This window comes from Tupaia chinensis, unplaced genomic scaffold (assembly GCF_000334495.1).
Source record: "Tupaia chinensis unplaced genomic scaffold, TupChi_1.0 Scaffold144016_1, whole genome shotgun sequence".
NCBI classification, from domain to species: domain Eukaryota; kingdom Metazoa; phylum Chordata; class Mammalia; order Scandentia; family Tupaiidae; genus Tupaia; species Tupaia belangeri.
This window is the reverse complement of record NW_006203868.1, coordinates 1268814-1293722: the sequence shown is the minus strand read 5'-3', so window position 1 is coordinate 1293722 and position 24909 is coordinate 1268814. Positions and strand designations below refer to the sequence as shown.

The 24909-nt window shown below is 36.9% G+C and overlaps 1 protein-coding gene across 1 annotated transcript in view; it reads right to left on the bottom strand.

Moving 5' to 3' along the window:
- ARHGAP29 (Rho GTPase activating protein 29) overlaps positions 1–18615 on the bottom strand; it is a 63030-nt gene extending 44415 nt beyond the window's left edge. The window contains exons 1-2 of the mRNA XM_027767201.1: positions 18361–18615; positions 5701–5835 (exon numbers count right to left, since the gene is read on the bottom strand). Of these exons, the coding sequence (XP_027623002.1) occupies positions 5701–5835; positions 18361–18565 (340 nt within the window). The 5' untranslated portion in view covers positions 18566–18615. The remainder of the gene's footprint in view (positions 1–5700; positions 5836–18360) is intronic.
- Positions 18616–24909: the final 6294 nt, after the last annotated feature.

Below are 24909 nucleotides of genomic sequence, written 5' to 3'. Positions count from 1 at the left end.
TGGAAAACTTGTTCTGTAAAGGGTCAGGCAGTAAATATTTTAGGTTTTACAGCCACCTGGTCTGCTGCAACTACTCAACTCTGTTAAAAGGAGCTGTGTGTAATACATAAATGAGTAAAAGTGGCCTTGTTCCATAAAACTTTATTTATAAGGACAGTCAGCAGGCCCAATTTGGACCACCAGCCCTAAATTGCTGGCTCGTGGTTAAGAGGATGGTTCTGAAACCAGTCTGCCTGTATTATCCTAACTCCGTTGCTTATTCTATTATGTAACTTAATCTCTCTGTGCTTCAGTTCCTCACTTAAAAAATAGAGATAATTATGTACTTCGAGGATGCAGATTAAATAAACTTAGAACAGCATTTCTTACACGGAAAATGTTCAGTGTTCAGTGTTGCTATTTTTACATAATACCACTGAATGACAATGTCAAAAATAACCTATCAGTCAAAATTAGAGGTCTTTTTTCTTCTAAGTCTTCACCCTACTTGACTTTTCTGCTACTTGCAACAATTCTACCACTTAATATGTACAGAACTTTAAACAAACGTCTCTCTATGGCTCAGCTTCTTTATCTGCAAAACAGAGCTGATGCAGCATAATGATGACTGCAATAGGCATTTTTAGAGAAGCCAATTCAAAAATCTGATGGAAATATAAAATTCTAAATAAAAAGAATAATGGAAGAAGAGCTATCCCTATCAAATAAAAAACTTACTATAAAACTATAATAAAAACAGTGTTAAAAAAAAAAAGTGTGGCATAGCACATGTCTAAAGTCAATGAACAGAATAAAATCCAGAAACAGACATTAATATATGTGATAATCTAATAAATTTATCACAAAGGTGACATATCAAATCAGCAGAGAAAAGATGAATTATTTAATAAATTAGATAAACATCTAACAGTATCAATACATTTAATAAATTATACTATGAAATAATAAGAGAATTCTCTATCACCTCAGAGCAGAAAAGTTCTCCCTATGAACTAATACTGAGCAACCATAAAAAAGACAAATACACTTAAATGCAAAAGTAGAGTGAATCAAAGGACAAAAAAACAAAGTGAATTTGCACCTTATATAAAAAATGTTGGATTAATTTTACTTACAAAAAGAGTTTCTACGAATCAATTGTTAAAAAAAAGACCGAAACAAATTAAAGTCAATTCACATTGTACATCTTTTTTTCAAAAAAGATGTACAAATGGCTCTGTAACAAAAAGAAGATGCTTAACTGTACTCAAAAATAGAGAAACGCAAATCAAATCTACACCAAGATATTAATGTTCACTATCAGAATGGGTAACAAAGCTTGGTAACCAGCTCAAAACAGAAACATATAAACTCTCTTCTGCAGCTACTGTCCATTTAGAAATGTGCACGCCTATTTATTAAAGCATTGTTTGTAACAGAAAAAAAAATCTAGAAACAATTCAAACATGTATTAGTGAACTGGTTGAAGAAATTATATTTACATTCATATAATGGATTTACGATGCAGCTTTGGAAAAAAAGAACAAGTAACAAAGAATTAGGAAACCCCTCTAAGTACAGACAACTAAATCAACCAGCAAGTAGCAGAATGCACCATTAGAGTAAAGAGGTTAAAGAAGAGAATAACACATCTATTTGCTTGTATTGTGTATCTCTGGAAAGATACATAAGAAACCAGTAACAGTTGTTACTTACTTAGGGAAAAGAATGGTGACTTAAGGTCTGGGGAAGAAAGAAGCTTCATGTTGAATATCCTTCTATACTTTGCATTTTGAACCACATGAATGAACAGCATATTGAAAAAAATTAAGTTTGTAAAACAGAAAGAAAATATGAGGGCTTCTACAATCTTTTTTTTTTTTTTGGAGAGGTTTTTGCTCTAGGGCGCGTGTGCTCCCCAGACAGAGAGAGAGAGACAGAGACAGAAAGCAAGAAATAACCCCCCAGGGGGGATGGCCATGCTGCAATCCCTTTTTCTCCATTCTCCTCTAGGAATTCTGGGCACGCACGCACAACCATTCTCCTCTAGGAATTCTGGGCACGCACGCACAAGCACCCGGTGTAAATTTAAGCTACTGGGTCCGGGAATTGAACCCCAGTCGACTACATGGGAGTCCAGCGACACAGCCATTACACTAACTGCTGGTCCCAGGGCCTCTACAATCTTGAAGGCATAATTAAGACTTAGTTTTCTTTGATTGTCAACTTTAAGTATAGGGCAAAATATATTGTTGATCACAAAAACACCTAAATAAAGGATTCTTTTATACTACAAATACTATTGACCAAAATAATGAAAAATAATGAAGACAACACAAATAAATTACTGCATTTCTGAAGATGTCTTTATCTGTTTCAAAAATAGGCTGTATCTCTCTAACCATATTACAAATATTTTGTCAGACCGAACTTCCTGCTTGGAAGTAGGAGGAGACACAGGAAATACAAATCATTATGAGAATGAATGGGGGAAAAAAGCAAAGGATTTTTCTTTTAAAGTTATTAAAAGGGGGGAAAAAAGGTGCATTCCATATTTAAAATGTACAAAAAGGGAGGTACTAAAGATTCCAATTCTTACTTCTTATGTATAGAAAATGCCCAGACTATGAATTCAAACCTGTTACCAACAAACAAGATTTTATATCCCTGATTCTAAAGTTATTCTGTATGGGGCTTTTTTAGTGTGAACAGTATGGTAAATTTGAAAAATGCATTTGACAGTTAAGAGCTCCAAAACAAGTTGATTGCTTAAGTCACTTGTTTTTAAAATGTAACCAGGGTCTAAGATGAAATGATCTCCATATTCCTGACAGCTTTCAGATCCTACCCTGCAAAAGTTTCCCTTTAAGTTTTCCCTCTAAAATAGAGATAATAAGTGTACAGTTAAAACAGTTTTTGGAAAGATTGAAGTATGCAAAGTATTTAGACTGTTTGGTACAGAACTGACATTCAAAATGATTTCTACCTACCCCTTGTCTTTCTAGGTTTTGAGAACTAAATTACCATTTGACAGAATAAAATAAACTCTGATTAGACCTCCATTTTTGACATCACTGAGTACTTTTTGTTTGGGGTATCAATAACATTTTTAGAAGGCCTCAACAGTAAATAAGGACAGAGATAGGGAGAGAAGTTTTATTTTAAAACATAAAATTATCTCAAAGGAAAGACAATTTTTTAAGTTTCCGAGTCTCACAAAATTCTATTGAAACAGAGTAAATTGTGTCCAACAACATTGTAACCTTTTGCTTTTAAACTGCAACCAGCATAGAAGCAAAATAGTAATAATGAGCCCAAGCGTAAAGACAGTCATAGTAGGAAATAATATTCAAAAGATTGCTTTACCTCAAAGATAAAAAGACCTTCAAGGCAGCTGAGAAACCACTCTCTTCAAGTCTGTGTCTGGAATGTGGACACCAGCTACACACAACACAGGCTGCTCCTTCCCCAGGACATCCTGACTGCACACAATAGCAACTGACAACAATTGAACTAGGCCGCTATTTCCAAGCATGGAAATTTTACTATCTATAGACCTAATTTCCCTATCTAAGTAAAGTTAAGTGGCACTAGTAAACATTCTATTTAAAAACAAATTTGGTTACTAAGCACATTTTTAAGTCACAACAGAAGCTATCTTTGTTTCCTATTTAAAATCATCTATGTTTTTTCCTAGTGCTTGAAATACTGAAAAAAGGAAACCATATAAACCCCGTAAATCTATGTCAGGGCGGGGTAAGTGGCTTAAATACATAGGCTGCGTTTTATTCATAAGGGCTATTTTCTCTTCCTGCCTCAACTCTTGACATTTGCCTTTTGCCCTCTCCAAACACGAGCAAGGTCATCAACCTCATCCTGCTCTTCGTACCCAGAGATCTTGTAGAAGAGGCTTTTATCATAGCTGCACCCCACCACCCCCAGCCCAGTCAAATCCCATGCGACCTTTGAGATTTCAGGCAGGTATCCCCTTCCAAAGAAGTCTTTCCTTTCCTCGCTCATTCTAGCACAGGCTCCTCACTCTGCTCTCAGAGTGCCTGTGTATCCCTCTAGCACAGAATGACCACAGGACAGCTGATGTTTTGTCTGCCTCTGCCTCCATGACACCACTGCTACCAGAGGTTATTTTTTACAGTCACATTACTTAAAGCTGCATTACCTTATTAATGACATTTAACACTGATGATCACGTCTCAAAACAGCACTTTTCAAATTCCCTGGCACCTCTGCAGATCACCTCACTATCTACTAGGTGTTTCTCTGGTTTTTCTACCTTTTCTCTGTCCCTGGAATCTCGTATCAGGGCTCTATTTCCTCTGCACACTCAGAATTGGTATCATCTTCTTCTGTTACCACCTGAACATCAATATCTCCCAAGTGCACATCTTCAGTGCCAAAGTTCTCCAACATCCCTTACCCCTTGTCTTATGTTTTGTCAAATCAGTATCTATACCCTCTTAAAAATGGAACCAGCAGGCGGTATAATGCTTACGTCACTGTACTTCCACATAATCAACCCTGGTTCAAGTCCTGGACCTGGTGGCTTAAAATTCACACCAGGCTCATCTGCATGCATTCAAAAATCCCAAGAGGAGAATGAAGGAGAAGAGACAGCAATGTGGCCATCCCACCTAGGGGGTGATTTCTTGCTTTCTGTCTCTTTGTCTCTCCGGTGAGCACATGCGCCTGATAGCAAAAATCTGTTTTTTAAAACAAAACAAAACAAAAAAACCTGCATACAACTACTACCAAAACCCCAGCTTTCATCCTCACATAGTCCCTTATCCCAAACAATCTCCTAACTGATCTCCCTGTCTGGTCTCATCCCTTCTCAAGTACTCCCTTCATTCTCAACCCTTCTTATACACTGCAGCCCCAAAATTTTACCAATTTTTTGAGATCAGTTATTTTACCAGAACATAATGTGCCAATTCATGATTATAGTTTCAGCACATATGTAATACACATATTAACCCATATACATATGTATTTGATAAACTTTATTTTAAAATACTATTAACTTTATTTTCACATTTAAAAATGAGGTCTCAAAAGTCTTCTTTTTCTCCATTTGGTTTCCTGTATGAGGTGGAGTCACTACAAATGACTCTTCATTACCAATGGTTCTCACATAATGAAGACTTGGCACACTAATAAACCACCTCAAAAGAAGATGTGCTTGTTCATAAAACTCCATTTTTTTTAGAGAGAGATATATGCTATAGGGAGAGACAGAGAGAGGCAGAGGGGCAGAAAGTGAGAAATCACCCCCTGGGGGATAACTACATCACAATCCCTCCTCTGCCATTCTCCTCTCGGGATTTGGACATGCACACACGTGTGTCTGGTGTGAGTTTAAACCACCAGGTTGAGGACTCGAACCATAGCTGCCTACACAGGAGTCCAGTGACATAACCATTACACCATCTGCTGGTCTCATAAAACTCCACTTTTAAACACCAGTTGCTTGGTTTAAGCTGCTATTTTAAGTTAGTTGTTAGTTTGCTAACAAATAGAGTTAATTTTTAAAAGAAAGAAAGCTTAGGAATATGTAAATATCAAAGTGTACATAATTCCTTATTTGATACCCATCGTACCAATTCCAAGGGAGGGGGCAGCTATAAAATCATCACAGACAAAAACGTATCACCTGGATCCTTTTTAAAATGCCACATCAACCCACCTTCAATATATCTTCCTTACCTTTCACTTTGGCTGTAAGCATTTCTGCAGCATTTTGAAGATCAACAGAATTGAGGTTCTGATGTTTATTCATTATAGACTTTAAGACGCGAAGAAGTTCATCCAGACGTATGTGAATGACTTCTTTAAAACAGTCTTAAAAAGGAAAAAAAAATTAATTTGTTTCCGAAGTTCTAGAAATCTAAACTATGAAATATTATTTGAAGCACATTTCAAGTAGAAGCATTGGTTCCACAATTTTTGCCTACTATTGATGTATGTTCACTTCTATGTTCATTATCCTAATTATATACAATTTATATTGTATATAATTCAGAAACTTCTGTCATTTTAAATCATTAAAGATTTCAAAGGCTCTAATAGTTACAGTCAATTCAGCACAAGCTCTTTCAGTTTTCTGTGTAAATATGCTTTCCAGATTTCCCTTCAGGTAACTGTGTAAGGTAACTTTCTTGTCTTATAGTTTTTACTATGATATACTTAAAATATATGTGGTAACAGAGTTAAAAACTCTACAAAGTCTGACAGATTAACCAAAAACAAACACGCTAAGTTTTGACATTAGAATAGATTCTTTGCATTAAGTAATTATCAGTATTTGGAAATCAGTAATTCTCAGGCATATATAAGATCATTTCATCTGCACCATTTAAAAACTACAATTTATATATGATATATACAGAGCTTTCATAAACTTTAATCCTTTTCAAAAAAATTTAATTAATCACCAGTAATGAAAAACTGATCAATCATTACAAAATTTCCACATTTCTGCCTACTCTATAGGAAAAAAATCAAGACCTGGTTATATCAGGCCTCCGTTCTTCCTGGGCACAGTGGCTGGACGTGTGCTCTTTCCCAGCACCCGCTTGTCTACCCGAGCCTACTCCGCACATCTACACGTCACTCCTCAGAGGAGAGAGAGTTCTAGAATCCCCTAAGGTGACCGGAATTGCTCACCCACTCCCGCAGTAGAGCAGGGGTACTACTCATCATGCTAGCACAAGCACGATCCTGGATCATCGCAGCGGGCAGACTGCAAGTGCAAGCGAGCCACCTTTAAGAACTCTGAAGTATAATGCTCACAGGTTGGAAAAACAACCTTCTTAAATCCAGTGCTTTGCCATTAAAAACAAAGGATATTATCACACTTAATGTTCATATTAATCTTATTGGGTAGATAATCTAAAAATCTCCATTGCACAAATGAAAAATCAAGGAATACTGAAGTTTACCAAGTTAATAAACTGTGGAGTCAGAATTTGAACCCATCAAGTGTGATCCAGACCCTTACTGTTATACTGCCTGTCAACTGAAATAGCTTTAAAAATAAAACAATTTTTAATATAGTATCATTTTATAACTACACAAATTAGTTACTTTTCAAAAATAGTAAATCACTAGAAGAAAAACTATACATTTATATATTTTTCTATTATTATTTATCAAATAGTCTATTTGTTAACAGCTTATCAAGAGAAAGAAACGTGCATAATGACAGGAATAGGAAAAGTGGGAACACGGTGGTGAGCTGTCTGTAGTAGGGCAGAGCACTCAGGGAGAAGCAAAGAGGGTAACAGTCTGGAAGCAGAGAACTCAGGGCCAGCTAGGAGAAAATCTGAGTCACTCAGCCAACTAATTTAATCAACGGAAAAAAGAACAACAAGGGAAATGAGTGGAGTTCATAAGACTACAAGGAAAGGAAGTACATGTAAGTACTGTACTCTAATTGGTAAAGTTTTTCCAATGCATGTTTGAGTTAACAATTCTAACATACCATACACGCATGCATGGTACTGAACAGCAGAGCAAATGGACAGCAGATGGTGAGAACTAGTGATCCCACTGCTGGAGTGAAAATTCAAAACAAGCAGGGGGATGAAGCCCTAAGGGCCCATGTAGTGACCGACTGAATACTTCAGTAGGAACTCATGTTTTGCTTAATATAAATACAGATGGCTACATACAGAAGTATTTATGGAGGGGCCAGCAGGTAGAGTGGTGGTTAGGTGATGGACTCTCACATGGCCGACTGCAATTCAAGTCCTGAAGTGGCAACTTGAAAATCATGCTGGCTGCATATGTTTGCATGCCCAAAATCCCAGGAGAAGAATGGAGGAAAAGGGATGGCGGCATGGCCATCTGCCTTAGGGGGTGATTTCTCACCTTCCCTCTTGCTGACTGTCTGCCTGTCTGTCTCTCTCTCTCTCTAGCAAGCACACATGCCTATGGCAAAACCTTAAAAAATTTAAAAAAAAAAAAAAGGAAAGAAAAGAAAAGAAAAAATTTATGGAAATGTGTGTAGGTATGTATAGGTTAGTACACACATATAATTTACTTGCTGTCAAGTGAGATGGCAAAAAGAAATGAAACCTCAGTAGCAACGAGCACACCTAGCAACCAAACCTTGGTTTTCTAATAGCATTCTCCAATGAAAAGGAATTATTGCCAAGGGTTCTTAGAGAAATGGCTGAGTCTAGAACTAGAGCAGAAAATGTACAAATTGAATCAGTATTGTGTAATACTGGAACAGAAGTGAGAGCTAATAACAAAACAAAATAAAACAAAATTCAACCTATAAACAAGAGAGAATATTAAAAGTGCACAGGAATAAACTGAAAGAGTTCCCACTGACCAAAACTGGAACAATTTTGGCAATTTAGGATAGTACTGGACTATCATCATCATTATTATTATTATTTTGGAGAGGTTTTGCTATAGGGTATATGTGCTTGCCAGAAAGAAAGAGACAGAGAAACAGAAGGCAAGAAATCACCCCCCGGGGGAGATAGTCACACCGCAATCCCTTCTCCATTCTCCTCTCGGGATCTTGGGCACACATGCACATGCACCTGGTGTGAGTTTAAGCCACCGGGTCCAGGACTCGAACCATGATCTACAACATGGGAATCTAGTGATGTAGCCATTATGCCAGCTGCTGGTCCCAGTACTAGATTATAATACAATGTATAAAATAAATTTCCACAAGTCATAGGGCCAGCAGGTGGCATGATGGTTAAAAGCGCTGGATTCCCACATGGCCGACCATCGTTCAAGTCCTGGACCTGGCAGCTTGCTTTCTCACTTTCCTTTTCTCTCTGGCTCTGTCTTGGTCAAATAAAATAATAATAATAACAAACAGAATAAAATAAATAAATTTTTTTTGAAAAACATCTACAAGTCCTGACATAAATGATTGAATAAATTAATAAACTGGCGAGAAGAAACAAATCTTACACACACACACACAAATTGCAAATGAGTTATGTATTGAGTTGTCAGAAAAGTCATAATGCATTTTTATACAGAAAAGCAAAGGAAAAATATAATGATTTTTCCAACAACCCAACAGATACTTTGTCCTCAAGGAACCGAAGTATAACTCTCTTAAGTGTGGGTTACCCACAGTGACTTCTTCAGAGAGTATACTATGGAAGGGAGGATGGGAAGAGTAACTTTACAGTGGAGAAACTTGAAAAACACTATTTAAGACAGGTGAGTAAAATCAATAACAGTGATATATTCATGTTTACAGTTAAGTACCCCCGATATGATGTGAATGTAACACTTTACATCTGTGACCTTCTACCCCTATTCCTTAAACCCCACTCTAATTATCAGAAAAACATCAGACAAATTCTAACCAAGGGCCTCCTATAGAATACCTGACTAGACTCATTAAAACTTTCAAGGTCATCATAAGTAAGGAGAGCTTGAGAAACTTACAGCCAGTGAGGACCTAAGGAGACCTGACAACTACGTGATAGGATCCTGGAAGAAAAGAACGCCATTAGGGAAAATCCATGGAAATCTGAATAAACTATGGACTTAATTAACAGCAGCATTTTGGCTAGAGGAAAAGAGACATTAAAGTTTCTATTTCATTTTATATGTAAAATCTGTTGGTAAATTACTTGGAAATGATGTAGTAATTAAGGATATATTTTATAAACATATTTTTTAAAATGTGGTTAAGTTAGTTACATATATAGTAATGTAGTCATGTAGCTAAATGGAAGATCATTTTTAAATGTCATAGTGGCTACACTGTAAATGTAATGAAATTTAATTTATATTACAAATGTACTATACATGAGAATGTAAGTTCAACCAAAGTCTTAATACTAGTTATCTGAAAAGGTGAAACTCCTATATCCCAATGTTGACTTGTTTTTTCTATCCCTACAATACAAATATGTAATGTGAATTTTAATTTATTGTTTCACGCGTTCATGTCATTTATTTTCTGCTTCATTCAGCTTATCAAGTGAAAACAGATTAGTCAGCTCCACTTTTTGGTTCTCAGGCATTAACACAATACCACAGTGTTTATATTGCAAACACTTCATGGAAATGCTTAAGTAAATAAAAGAAAAACCATGGTGTTTTCCTTGCTTTAAAAAACAAAACAACAAAACACTGCCAATAATTTAAAAATCAGTTGTGTTAATTGAGGTTAACCTCCCAAGGAAAAGGAATAAAAACAGCAAGGAGGAAAATGTTTCAGAATTTGTGAATAGGAAAATCCTATTTTTACTATAATAACTTGAATGTACAAGATAAAACTGATGCCTGAAAAACAGCAGTTTTCTTTATCTAGCTACCTGGGGACTGTAAAAATAATAATAGCTGACATTTTGAAACACTTATTCTAATAAGAGCTTTCTATTTATGAACTCATTTAATCTTCACTGAAACTCAGTGTGTACATACTATTATCTTCTTTTAGTAGAAACTGAGGCACAGAGAGGATAAATAACTTCCAGGGATAATTACAGGCAACTAGCAAGAGGCAGAATGAGGACACTTCAAGTGTTTTGGCTCTAGAGTTTGTGCTCTTAACCACTTCCAAGTATTGCCTTGTAGTTAAAGAAGTCACAGCTTACTGGCAGGTACTCTGCAATCCTTGATTTAAGAGGCTTTCACTTTCAATGAATATGCTAGTTACTACTAAAAATGGTGTTAACTTATGTAAACTATTCCAGCCAAGTGCAGAAAAGGAACACAATCCCAAGAACTAGTACAGGTGTAATAAGCAGCTACCGTATTTCGTACCATCCCTCAAAGATTCATTTCACACCTTTTAGTCACTAAGCCATAGCCTATTAACTTCTCCTAAGTGACACTAGCAATTGCTTCTAAAGAGGTTTGCTTCTGGAAGGCAGAGTAGGATACATCTGAGGCTCGCAACTTAATATTTCACAAAGTGTTTGGCATACTATGAGGCTGAAAGGTATGTGAAAATCATCAATGGTGAAATTAATACTGAGTGAAATCTGTATGGAAAAAAAAAATCATATATCCTCCTGGATATTCACCCTGAAAAAAAAAAAAAAACTGAGTAAACCCACAAGACAGGATTTCAATGAAAACTTTGCAAATTTATGCAGAACCTCTCACACCAGAATGTATTATTTAATGATATTAAGCTTTCATTTAACTCCTACAGTCCAATAAAATCTCTCCTTTAGAAAGTTAACATACCTCTTTCTCTGTCTTATTTTTGCTTGTTTTTGTTTTTGTTTTTTTTTGTTTTTTTAATTTTGCTACACTAGTTTGGGACAGAAAGTGAGAAAACATACCCTCAGGGAGAACAGTCACACCACAATCCCTTCCTTCTATGTCATTCTCCGCCCCAGATTTTGGGCACACATGCACACATGCTCAGCACGTTTTTCAAGCTGCGGGTCTGGGACTTGAACTACACAACCAATCATGTGGGATTCAGTTGTCTTAACTACCACACCACCAGCTGGCCCAACATACCTCTTCTGACTATAGTTCTGTAATATCTGGGATCTAGAATTCATCAGAAGCTATCATGTATGAAACCAGTGATGTTTCCATAAAAGTGATATACTCTTAAGTGAAAGGCATTTTTAAAAACTAGAGAACTTAATGGTTTATCTGAAATTGATTATCTTCCTTTCTGACCTATTTTTAAAAAAAAAGCCAGAAAAATGAAGTGCCATAATCATAAAGTAAGCTTTCATTAAAATCCATTTTAAAAGAAGTGCAATATAATATTAAGAAGCTGCAAGAAGTATCAGACCTTTGCTTTTCATTTAAATATATTTTATAACGGCATTTGATACTTCCAAACACTGATGGGCAGAAAAATCAGATATGTTGCACTGCTGTTCCTAGTCCAATGAAAAAGTCTTGTATTTTTCAAATTCCAAGATTCTGAACTTCCTTGAATGATGTTCCACTTGGGAATGGGAAGGTAAGTCACAAAGACAGACTTGAAAATTCTACATAAGCTAAAACAATATTTATGAATCTGGCTTTGGATTCAGAACACATTACTCCTTAGGGGAGGCAACCATAAATCTGAATTGATACTTACACTGCATAAATATTAATCTACCATGTTATAATTAAACGTAACACATATGCATAAGTAAGTGCCTTCAGTACTTTAACACAGATGCAGAATTTACCCCTGTAATTATTCATAATGTGCCTTAATGATACTGGATAGAGATCTAACACTTTAAATTCCACATCTGCTACTTGTATAAGATTACAGAAGATAAGCAGTGGGAGGAGAATCACCAAACTCCATCACTTATCCTGTCAAAGCAAGAATGGCGTGTTTTCAGTCTTCTGACCTCCCACATTAAGGTCTGCCATTTTTATTTGTTAAAAAGAGAGGGATCAGCAGTTAGCGTAATGGCTATGTCACTGAACTCCCATGTCGTTGACCATGGTTCGAGTCCTGGACCCTGTGGCTTAAACTCATACCGGGTTCGTGTGAGTGTGTGCCCAAGATCCCTAGAGGAGAATGGAGGAGATGGGATTGCGGCATGGCCATCCCCCTGGGGAGTGATTTCTTGCTTTCTGTCTCTCTGTCTCTGTCTTTCTGGTGAGTGCACGTACCCTATAGCAAAAACCTCTCAAAACAAAACAAAATGGAGACAAACTACATACATTTCCTAATGCTAATGGGGACATAGAATCTTGAGCACACATTTCTTTTTTTCTAATCAGTCCCTCAACAATGACTGCAATAAGAGCTTCTCACTTGAGAAATTCTTATAAATATCACACTTAAAACAGTTATCATAGGACAGTGGTATCAATAAAATGTGATGCTCTTTAATGCAGACCCTGTCAGAAGGTTATTGGTGCCCACCCAGAAACCACCATGAGTATACTGGGCACATGTGAGCCCATGATCTAGGCTGGCTGAGGCTTGATCATGGTATCAAGACTCAGTTGGGAGTGCTGTATTTCTTGTTCCTGTCTCTCTCACTCATGAAATAAGTTTTATTTGTTTGTTTATTTGTTTTTGGAAAAAAAAAAAGGGTCCAGCCTGTAGGTTGGCAGGTGGTGGTTAAGATGCTAGATTCCCACATGGCCTACTGTGGTTCAAGTCCTGGACCTGGTGGCTTGCTTTCTCACTCCCCCCACCCCCATCTCTCCCTGGTCAAACTGAATAACAGTAGTAAAAAATAAAAGTAAATAAATAATTCTTTAAAAAGGGGGTGGGGGTGCAGCCTCTTTGGCACAATTAGTATACCAGACTGTGGAACTGGAAGCTACATGCAGACCCTGGTTCAAGGTCCCCAGCCCGGTCAGTCTGAAAACACCACACAGTGATGATCCTGACAGGCTAGAGGTCTGGAGGAAGCGAATCATGGTGTGACCAAGCCTGTGGAGGGTACTTCTCTTCTTCTCTCTTTCTCTCAAGAAAAACTTTATCATAAAAATCACCAAAAAATCCAAGAGACTGGGGAAGGGTAGGAATAGCTATTAAAACATATAATTTGAAAACAAATACTTAACTATCTTCTTTAGCTCTGAACTATCAATATTCAGAATAATGTATAAACTCCAACTGCATCAAATCACACAAAGCCAATAGCATGTGGTGTTAAGTACTTCTTTCTTAACAAAAAATTTGACTTAAGTCATATTCCAAAGCTAGTCAGTAGCAGGACCAGACCTATGACCTAAGTCGTTTGATTCTCTTTCCAGAGTCTTCTGCTAACCTACTCCCTATTTAACCAAACTGTATACCTGGCTGGGAAATAATGTGCTGGTTCAAAACAAAAAAGGACATGAAACTTGCATACTCCCAAAGTAACCTGAGGAAGACAATTCCAAAAAGACTCCTATTTCTATGTAAAATTTTCTGAAAACTGTTTCAATAACAAGTTTTTCTGGGTTTCCTTTAAATTCTATAGAAATAAAAAACAATAATAGCAAGAAATCATTTAATATTCTCAATAGTTAGAAAGGTGACAAGTCTTTACTTAAGTGTCAAACAGAAATTTTTGCAATGATGGAAATTTTCTGCATCTTCATTGTCCAATACGGTAGCCACTGGCTACATGGAGCTGAGAGCTTGAAATATGCCAACTGCACTGTGGCACACCTCTGTAGTCCCAGCTACTTTGAACTCCGTGTTGTCAGCCTGGGCAACACAGTGAGACCCTATCTCTAGCTAGCTCCATGGCACAATGGTGATGCGCTGCTTAAAAGAAGTCAGATTTCACATGGCAACCATGGCTGAAATCCCTGGCCTAGTCAGCCTGAAACACACAAGGCATGTACATTTACAAATGCTCACGATTCGCTTGGCTGGAGGAATAGAGGATTGTGATTCAGGCATGGCCAAACCCTGTGAAGGGTTCTCTCTTTCTCCCTCTCACCTGCACATGCACACATATTCTCTACCATGAATGAAGAAAACCACCTTTAAAAGAAATGATATTCTGATTAAATCAAAAGGTGGCTGATCCATATTCTCCACTCTGAAAAGCTAACTTTTTTAGCTCTTTAACAGCTAACAGATAGGAATTAAAAGGTAATAATGCTAAAAATCTGGCATCCTTCCTTTCAAGGAGGCAAAAAACAAAATACTGGCAAGGCCACTGACAAAACATTGACAAGGCTCCTTCATTCTAAGAGAATAACAGTGAAACAGCTCTTCCCTATCTGGCCACAGTTCAACGCTATGGTGGTAACTGCAGAACAGAAGTCCAGGGACAACACTCGACATCCAGAAGACAAATGCAAAGTTCATGTCTATAGGCACCTAGGTAGTAATGCCACCTGAAACTGTTGTAGCATTTTAAATGTTTTACCTGTTTCCCTGAAGACTGTATCTCATGTGATCCTCATAATAGTTCTATTAAGTAAATAAGGAATAGTCTGATACTCTATGGAACCAAAAGTCATGATCAAAAGTAAACATGAGTGTATAATTATGTAGAATTTTCCTTATCTTTCTAATTGGGTTTGTTTATGTGTTTATATATACCTCCTTGCTTAAGGAAAACAATACAAAACAACAAGATCGTATCAATTCAATTAAGTATAGTGACATATACTGAGTTTCTTACTAAAAGAATAATGGCTTTACAGATCCTAAAATTAAATTTCAGTGAAAGAACATATTTCTATAGATATCCTATATCTCAAAGGGCATTTTCTTCCTGTATCTTATATTTATTATTATTTTTCCCTTTCCTCACTCAAAATCTGCTTTCAGTCATCTTCCTCCCTAGTCTCTGAACTGTCTACTCACAAATTAAGTCATATAAAAAAACTTTTGAAGATAAGAAGTGGTTCAACTTGTTTTGAATTACCACCATTTCAAATTTGTGAAACAAAGGATAACCATGTTAAGATGAAGATGTTATAGAATATATATTTCCTAAAGAAAATACATAAAAACAAACAGAAATCCTAACAAAAAATCTTATTTATATAAATTAAAAGTTATTTAAATAATTAGATTGAGGCAGATGATTTGTCAATTATTAGGTCGTCGGGGAAGTCACGATGTCTTTTTCTATGTTTTCCTATGCAAAAATGCGTCATGACTTTCCCAACAACTCAATAACTCATTTTAAATACCATCTTAAAAATTACCCGTGTTGGCCCAACCATGGTGGCGACAGCAATGAGTCACTAGGTGTGATTTACCACAGGGGAGACCTAGGTTCAGATCCTGGGTTAAGCTGGGTGGTACAGGCATGACCAATCTATAATGCTGCCTGGCTGAGAGGCTGGCGGGAGGACTGTGGTGTGGTGAGACCGTGTCAGGACTATCTGTCTCTCTGTCTCACTCTCTAATTAAAGAAATAAAGTTTTAAAAAAACTGTTAGAGGGCTGTACACTACCTGGAGAGAGACAGAAAGAAAAGGAAGTGAGAGAGCACCGCCTGCGAGGGGTGGTCACAGTCCAATGCCTTTTCCTTCACTTCTCCTATTGGGATTTTCAGCATGCCTGCATATATGCACAGTGTTTTGCAAGCTGTCAGATCCAGGACTCAAACCATGCTGCTGGCCATGTGGGATCCAGCTGCCTTATCCATCAAGTCACTAGCTGGCCTGAAACAAATAAACACTAAAAAAAAAAAAAAAAAAAAAGAATCAACCCGGGGACCAGCAGGTAGCATCATAGTGGTTATATTGCTGGCCTCCCACATGGCTGATCACAGTTCAAGTTCCAGACCCAGTGGCTTGAAATTCATGCCAGGCGTGTGTGTGTACATGCCCAAGATCCTGGGAGGAGAATAGAAGAGAAGGGACTGTGGTGTGGCCATCCCCTCCCCCGGGGGGGCAATTTCTCACTTTTCCTCTCTCTGTCTCTATCTCTCCCTCTCCAGCAAGCACAAGTCCCAAGGCAAAAACCTCTACAAGAAAAAATATTGGAGCCGGCAGGTGGTGTGGTGGTTGAGGGCACTGGACTCCCACATGTTCAAATTGCAGTTCGAGATCTGTACCTGGCAGTTTGCTTTCTCATTTTCCCTCTGTCTCTGTCTCTGTCTCTCTCTCTCACTCTATCCCTCTCTGGTCAAAATCAAATATTCTTTTTAAAAAAGAAAAAAATTAACTCATTTAATGAACTATACATTAAAAAACTGTAAATTTTAAAATAATAACCCAGTTAAGAACAAATGTTTATTACAAAGCTCTATGCTTCTTTATATTAATGGCAGAAGTGTCACTTTGAGAAGAACCTGTTACCAATATAATATTTAGTGTATTTAGAATATCTTTCCATAATAACAAGATAACTTCATTGCCATTTACTCATCCATAAAGTACTTCAAAATGAAGCTATTAAAATGAATGAGAACAACTTCTCTTCTAATAATATTTATATAGTTTCTTTTTAAGAATTCTTTTGTTTAATTTTATTTATTTATTCATTTATTTTAATTTGATCAGAGAGAGACACACAGAGAAAGAGAGAGGGAAAGTGAGAAAGCAAGTTGGGACTTGAACCATGGTCAGCCATGTGGGAGTGTCCAGTGCCTTAACCACTACAACACCTGCTGGTCCCCATCATTTACATGGTTTCTCCAGAATGATTTATATGATTGTTGTTTTAAGGAAATTCCAAATACAATACTAACATTTTGAGGCTTTGGACCATCCCCATGGCCTTGTGGTTAAGGAAGTCGAATCCCACGTGGTCATTACAGTTCAAATCCCAACTCCAGCAGCTTGAAAAATATGCCCAGGGCACGTACACGTGTGCCCAAATCCCAACAGGATGGAGGAATGAAGAAGAAGGGATTATGGCATGACCATGCCCTATTGCGGGGCAGGAGTAGAGGGGGGAGATCCTTTCTCCCTTTGAGCATGCATTCTCTCTCTGGCAAGCAAATGTACTCTTGGGCAATTACGAAAAAGGTTTGAGACTTCAATTCTAGCCCAGTTATTTTGGTCATTTCAATCTGAAAATCACAATTAAGATAGTAGTAAACTCTTTAAATAAAGTACAAGCACAAGATATGGTTTTGGTTTCTGTTTTTCAAAACATATTTCGGAAAATAAATATTTCACTTATATACACAGAAATATTCATTGAAATCTTGCAAATATCTATGAAGCCCCAGAAGGTCACAAACAAACAACACTGGACATCTTCATTTTCTGTATCTAGACATACCATTATGAATACAGAAATTAAGCTACTTATCACAAAAGATGAAGCTACTTATCACAAAAGAATTGAAGCTATATCTTTAACTATGAATTATCACCCCCACCAAATTTGGATATGAAAGAGGCAATATCCAAGTTTTAAACAGGATATTTACCAAAAAAATCAAGTCTCGTGCCACATAATTTGTTTCTGGCTAAACAGAGAATAAATTAGATCATCTCTTAATTCAAAAAGAGGTTACACATCAGCCAAACAATTAAATTTGATATTTTGAGGGGAAAAAAGTTCACTCAAATGTAGTCATTTCACATGAAATTTCGGCAATAATATGAAAAGTCCAATTTAGGCAAAACTATCAACTATGTAAATTACAAACATTTGTCTGCTTATGAAAGACCTATGAATATACTGTATTATGGTGAAAATCCCAACAATCTCAACTCTTCCTATGTTAAATGGACCCAACTGCTAGGAACCAAAGAATGAGTTTTCTTTTTTCATACTCTTGTTTTCTCACACTCATCAAAGTTTCTATTACACACTACCTAATTTTCCAATTATATAATAGTGTACACAGTAAGCATCAAACATTTGGCCAAAACACCACCACCACCACCACCATGAAATAACTAAAGCAGAAAAAGAATGGCCTGTTCCTATCACCTTGTACACACTTGTAGTTTGACTAGCATTTTAATATTTTACAAATTATCCAGTAAGAATACTAAGAGAAAACAATTGACAAACCTGAAAAAATAGCTTCTTTCAAATACAGTAACATATGGGAGAACTTCCTGATATCATTCACCAACTCCTTGATGTAATCCGGATCAAAAATGGAGTTGGAACTTAAGGACTTGAGCCCCATTTCAGAAGATGTAACATCAGCAGAGAGTTGGCCTGATGCCCAAACACGTTTTTTCTTTGTCTTTTTCTGTTTGTGAGCAATCATCCTTTCATTTAACAATCAGAAAAACTGAAATCCTTAAGGGGTAAGAAACAGAGAGAGAGAGAGAGAGAGGGAGGGAGAGAGAGAGAGAAAGAAAGAAAAACACAAATACTACATCAGCCAAGGAAATATACAAGGTTTTCCACAAATAACCCACAGCCCACCTCAAGTGTTATATTTTAAAACTTTTTAAATATATCAAACACTATGCTACTAAAAATAGCAGTTTCCATTTAATAAAGGCCAGTAATGTTGACAACTCTATGATATGAAAACTACTGCTGTTTTCATTTCACAAGTGAACAACCTGCAGTTTCGAGGTTAAAATTTTGTTTAAGCTCTCAGAGAACTGGACTTACACCTAGATCTGCCTTGACACCTGAATCCATGCATGCTCTTAATAATTTATTTTTAATTTCTAGAGCATGGAATTTTTTTCATTGTAAAATTGATTCTGAAACATCATTTAGTGTAAGGTCATATTCTTCTTCAGTGACATCATCTTCAAAAGTAAAGAAAAACTATGGTCTTTGAAAAATGAAATACCTGTTTCAAAATCCTCCTCCATCACCTCTATGATCTAACAAGCTGTTCATCATCTCTTCACTTTGATACGCTCATTTATAAAAGAATAATAACATCCCGACAATATCTACCCTAAGAGACTAGTTTGTAAAGGTTAGATGAAACAATAAAGTGTCCAGCACAGAAAAGAAGTTCGGCTACAGTTAACTTTCTCTAATAACACAAATACATATACACCCAGGGTTATCAAGTTTTATCAAGGATATTTCTTTGTTGAGGCCCAGGAGGTGACATGGCAATTAAGGCACTGGTTCCCACAAGGCTGCTCAAATCACAGACCTAGAAGCTTGAAAAGCACACGGGGTATGCATGCATGCATGTCCAAAAAACAAAGGGCAGAATGGAGGAAAAGAGACTGCAGAGTGGCACCCACCCTGGGGGCTGATTTCTCATTTTCCCTCTTTCTGTCTCTCTCCAGTAAGCACACAAACCCTATGGTAAAAATCTAAACAGACAAACAAAAAAATGAAAAGAATTTAGCTTTCTTGAAAAGTTCTAAGAATGTGTGTTAATCTGACACACTCTGATTGAACAAATAAATTATCAAAGCAATTTTTTTTTGTTTTTGTAATTTTGGGATGGTATAGTAAAAAGGCTGTCCTTTGGTATAAAAAAACTTTTCAAATTTAAATTCTGACTCTAATATTTTCTAAACATGTGACCTGATCCAATATACTTATAGGCTTGTATGTTAATTAACAAGGCTCACAAAATTTTAAAACTTTGTATGTCAAAATGCTTAATCATAGTTAGAACTCAAGAAAATCTTAGTTTGTTTCTTCTTCAGCCTCATTTTACCTTTACGGAATTCAAAGTTCTCATTTTGTTCATATCTCTTGAAACAAAAAAGTAAGTGATTGGAGGAATTAAATTAGCTCAAGTGTCATCATTACAACATTTTTCAAATATTTTGTCTTGAGGGTCAGGCAGTGACACATGAGTAAAGCCACTGGACCTACGTAAGAAAGGTTCTGGGTTCATCTCCAGGAGCCTCCTGAGCACACAAGGCACATGTGCAGGCCTGTGGTGCAGCATGACATGAAGACTCTGCTGGGGTGTGCGTCTGTCACTCTAATAGAAGAAATACATAAATAAACTTTAAAAACAAGCATTTTGTCTTGAATATTTGGATACTTTCAAAATAGTAAAATACCTAAGAACATCTGTAAAATTTACAGTAGAAAGTTTTATGTAGTATTTGTTTCTAGCCATGTGTAATAGGTATTACTGTACCCTCTGCTCTTTCCTTACCCAATGCCATAGATGTTTTTCTTCCTGATCTATAGTTCCCTTTTCTATCCACTTCTATCCCTACTGCTACCACACTAGTGGTTTACCATCACTTCTCACCTAAGCTATTGTACTCATTTCCTAATAATCTCTTTGCATTTATTTTTATCTCATTCCAAATGCAGTAAGTGAACTTAGATATAAACTTCATGATGTCATTTCTCTGCTCAAAATCATTCCAAAGGACATGTGAAAACTCAAGATCTATAAGGCTCAATGTGAAATCTGGCTCCTACCTCTACCATGTCACCTGGAGACATCACTCCTGGCTCTCAACACATCTGCCACACACACACCCTCATTAGTCCAACAGTAACTTTTTCTACCATAACCCACGGAGAAAATAATTTTACATCATGAACACATGAATACACTAAGTATATTATTTTGTATGTACTATGTATGTAAGAATGCATTTATGTTTCATAAAATATAGATTCTGGCTAAGGATCCACATGATAAATACTATTTTAAAAATTCTATACCATTTCATTTTTTTATAATTTTTTTCTACAAGGTGTGTGTGACCACCAGAGAGAATGAGAGAAAAATAGACAGTGAGAGGGAAAGTGACAAATCACCCTCTGGGGGAGATGGTCATGACACAATCCCTTCTCCTCCACTGTCTTCTTGGGATCGTGAGCATGCACATACATGTACCCAGTATGTTTTTTTTTTTTTAACTCTATTTACTTACTTACTTACTTACTTACTTATTTAAATTGACCAGGAAGGGACAGAGAGAGAGAGAGAGAAAGAAAGTGAGAAAGCAAGCCGCCAGGTCCGGGACTTGAACTACAGTCGGCCATGTGAGAGTCCAGTGCCCTTAACTACCCTGCCACCTGCTGGACACACCAACATGATTTTTAAACTGCCAGTCTGTGACTGGAACCACAGTCAATGTGGGAGTTCAGTGCCTTAACCACCATGCCACCTGCTGAGACGGCCATCTCATTTTTTAAAGAGCAAGTTGCAACTCTCCAAAGTGGTTTCATACATGGAATGGGTCATGGCCCTACAGCTTAAGAAACACTGACTGTTTGGCTCAGAGTCCTGTCTACACACAGTTCCACTTCCCTGGAACGACTCCTCTATTTACTCATTTATCGCTTCCTTAAAGAAAGCTTCCTGGGGTTGCCAGAGGAGCCCTCCCCCATAACCACTACCAAACTAGAGTGAAACCTCCTTTACGATGTTCTTTAGCAACTTGTACTTTTCATCAGTGCATCTACCACATTCAGACGGATGATTCACATAGCCCCAGCTAGACTATCATCTGCAGGAACTCTCAAGACCTTGTCTGTTTGCTCTTCTCTGCTCATGCAGTGAAGAACAGTGCTTGGCATGTAAAGAATGAATTATTCAAAACGATCTGCATGATGAATAATTAATTTCAAGACAGTATAATGAGCTTATACATTTATAAAGTTTTCATTAGTTTCATAGAAACAAAAAAGTAGGTTGTTGCAATGTTTTGAAAGAAAAATTTTAATAAAAATCTATTTCTAAAACAATACCATCCAAAAAAGCATACAAAGTTGAGTGAAGGCAAGAATACTCAAATTAGAGACCAAAGTTGGATTTCTATTACTATTTTTCCTGATTAATTAAGCAGAGTGCCCCAACATTTTTCAAATAGCTTTTAAAGGTCCTTTATTCCATATCTTTTTTTTAACCCCACATTATTTCTGATACTACAAACTTTACACTTAAACTAGTTTCAAACTTACCTAATAATATTAATGCTCAGTGAACCTTGGGCAATTTTTGAGCACTACTGTAATATCTAAATCTCTCTTCTCACTAACAAAAAAACAAAAAAAACTCCAGTGCCTAGTTAGGATAGCTCTTTTCTCAGCTCTAGCCTAACAAACCTTATTACTTTTGCAGTTTACTTAACAAAGTCATTCTATTTAGTTCTGATTGCTTTTAAATTTAGTAAATTAGAGAACTGGTCACTACACCTGTGAAGACGGTTACAAAAATTAATGATACATTACATGTTTCAAACAACAATCTGCCTATCTAGCAAAAAGAATTTAAGTAACTTTGTGTTGAACTAGTTTCTAAGGGGCCTGCAGAGTGTCTACTGGTAAAGAAATCGGATCCCCTTTGGCTGACCATGGTTCAAATGCAGCCCAGAGGCTTGAAAAACATGCCCGCACCTGGTATGCATGCTCAAAAGTTCTGATGAGGAAGAAATGGAAGAGAAGAGATTGTGGTATGACTACATCCATTAGGGGATGCTTTCTCCCTCTCCTTCTATCCCTGTCTCTGTTCTCTGTCTCTCTCTGGCTAGCACATGTTCCTCTGGAAATTAATAAAGCAAACAGTGAAAAACAAAACAAACTAGTGACCCAAACACAGGTTGCAAATGAACTTTTTTACTTGTTGTAAAAAGTATTTCAGGGGCCAGGCAGGTGGCGTGATGGTTAAGGGTGCTGGACTCCTAAATGGCCAACTACGGTTCGAGTCCCGCTCCTGGACCTGGCAGCTTGTATTCTCACTTCCTCTCTCTCTTTCTCACTCTGTCCCTCTCTGGTCAAATTTAAATAAATTAATTAATTCAATTAAATAATTATTTTCAAAAAGTATTTCTAAAATGCTTGAGCATTTTTAGATGAGACTAAGTAAATCTGTAAAAAAAAAAAAAAGGCAAACAGAAAGCCCAAAAAAAACAAAAACTACTATGCTGTGCTAAGTATTCTTCACTACTTTTCATATTTCAAACTAAAAAAATGAAACATTACAACTGAAAAAGATGTTTAAAATAACAAACTTAACCCAAGCTTCCATAATTGAACACGAATAATGAGTCTGGATAATATATATTTTCCAAGCTCATGTACATCACTTTCCTGTGTGCCAAATTAGTATTCTAGAGTTGGTGGCACCATAAACACAGTCACTAACAGAATGCAACTGCCAATTTAATTAAATTAGGCAATAATGCATAGAAAGTACTTAGCACAATGTCTGGATCATTATAAAGACTAAATAAACCAAAAAAAAAAAAAAGAGAGAGAGACTAAATAAACTGTTCGCTTATTACTAGCAGTGCTTTATTGTAGAAAATTGTTATTGGAGACCAGCAGTTAGCATAATGGCTATGTCCCTGGATTCCCATGTAGTCGACTGCGGTTCACATCCTGGACCTGGTGGCTTAAAATTCACGCCAGGCACGTGTGCATGCGTGCCCAAGATCCCGAGAGGAGAATGGAAGAGAAGGGATTGCGGCGTGATCATCCCCCCTGGGGGGGTGATTTCTCGCTTTCTGTCCCTCTGGCAAGTGCACGCGCCCTATGGCAAAAACCTCTAAAAAAAAATTGTTATTGAACACAATGAACAAAAAGGGACTTCACCACATTCGTACACTGTGAACAAGAAATACAGGAGTCTTCAAAGAAGTCTATGAAAAAAAATGGAATAAAAGTACAAGTTTATTCTGGTGTGAAAAAAATTTTAATTCATATATTGTGTTTTCATCATACACTTCTTCCATGAATTTTTTGAAGACCCTGCAAATGGAGAAGGGAAACAATTCTTGAAACTTAACTGACTGTGGAAACCTAATAAAAGACTCCAGGTGAAGCTTGAACTGTGCAAACAGATTGCTGAGTCAAATATTTGTGAAACTAATTCTCGTGCATCTCTTCCAACTCCGAGCCATTGACATTAATAACATATATTACCCATTTCTTAAAGAATTCTTTAGCAAGTAAAAATCAGTGTGCTGAACTTTCTCTGTAAGTTCTAAATTTTAAGTAACATGTGCCTTAGAAATGTGGATACAAACTTCCTGGTCCCATAAAACGTGGATTTTCCAAGACTCCAGTAGCTGGTGTCCATCAAATGTCCTGTCTCACGCACTTATCCCCAAATGTGAACCACAGTAATATTTTCATCTTAGGCACTGGCTAACTGGAGTGTAAAACTGCCCCAAACATCTGTACTTAATAGTTCTCATCTTATTACTTCTACCTGAGGAAAAATTGCCAGATATTCCAGAAATCTGCTTTTTCAGCACAACTGCTGATTTGGTTAGGATCTATTTAAAGATGCTTTAAAAATCAGAAGAGTTCATTATCATGATCTTTAATTACTCTTTTTTAAAAGCACTATCCACAAAAACAGAATAGTGACATATCAGAAACGGTTTTATCAGTAATACGCAAACAATTTCTAAAGGAAGGCGTGCAACACACATACACTTCATTCCTGTGCAGTCTGAAGTCAGCATGCTTAAAAAAGAGGAAGCTGCCCAGCCTCCCACGCCTCCAGAATGTCTAGCATTCCTGGCGGGTAGGGCTCTCCTTTGACCAGCCAAAACTACCCAATGCCAAACAGCACGTTCCCCATCCCAGGATTTAAATACAGAGAGAATTGAGCAACCTAAAAGGTCAGCCGACGCTGATAGGGACAGACAAAAGATAGACGACAGACAAGAGATAGAGTCAAGGAGCCAGATGGGG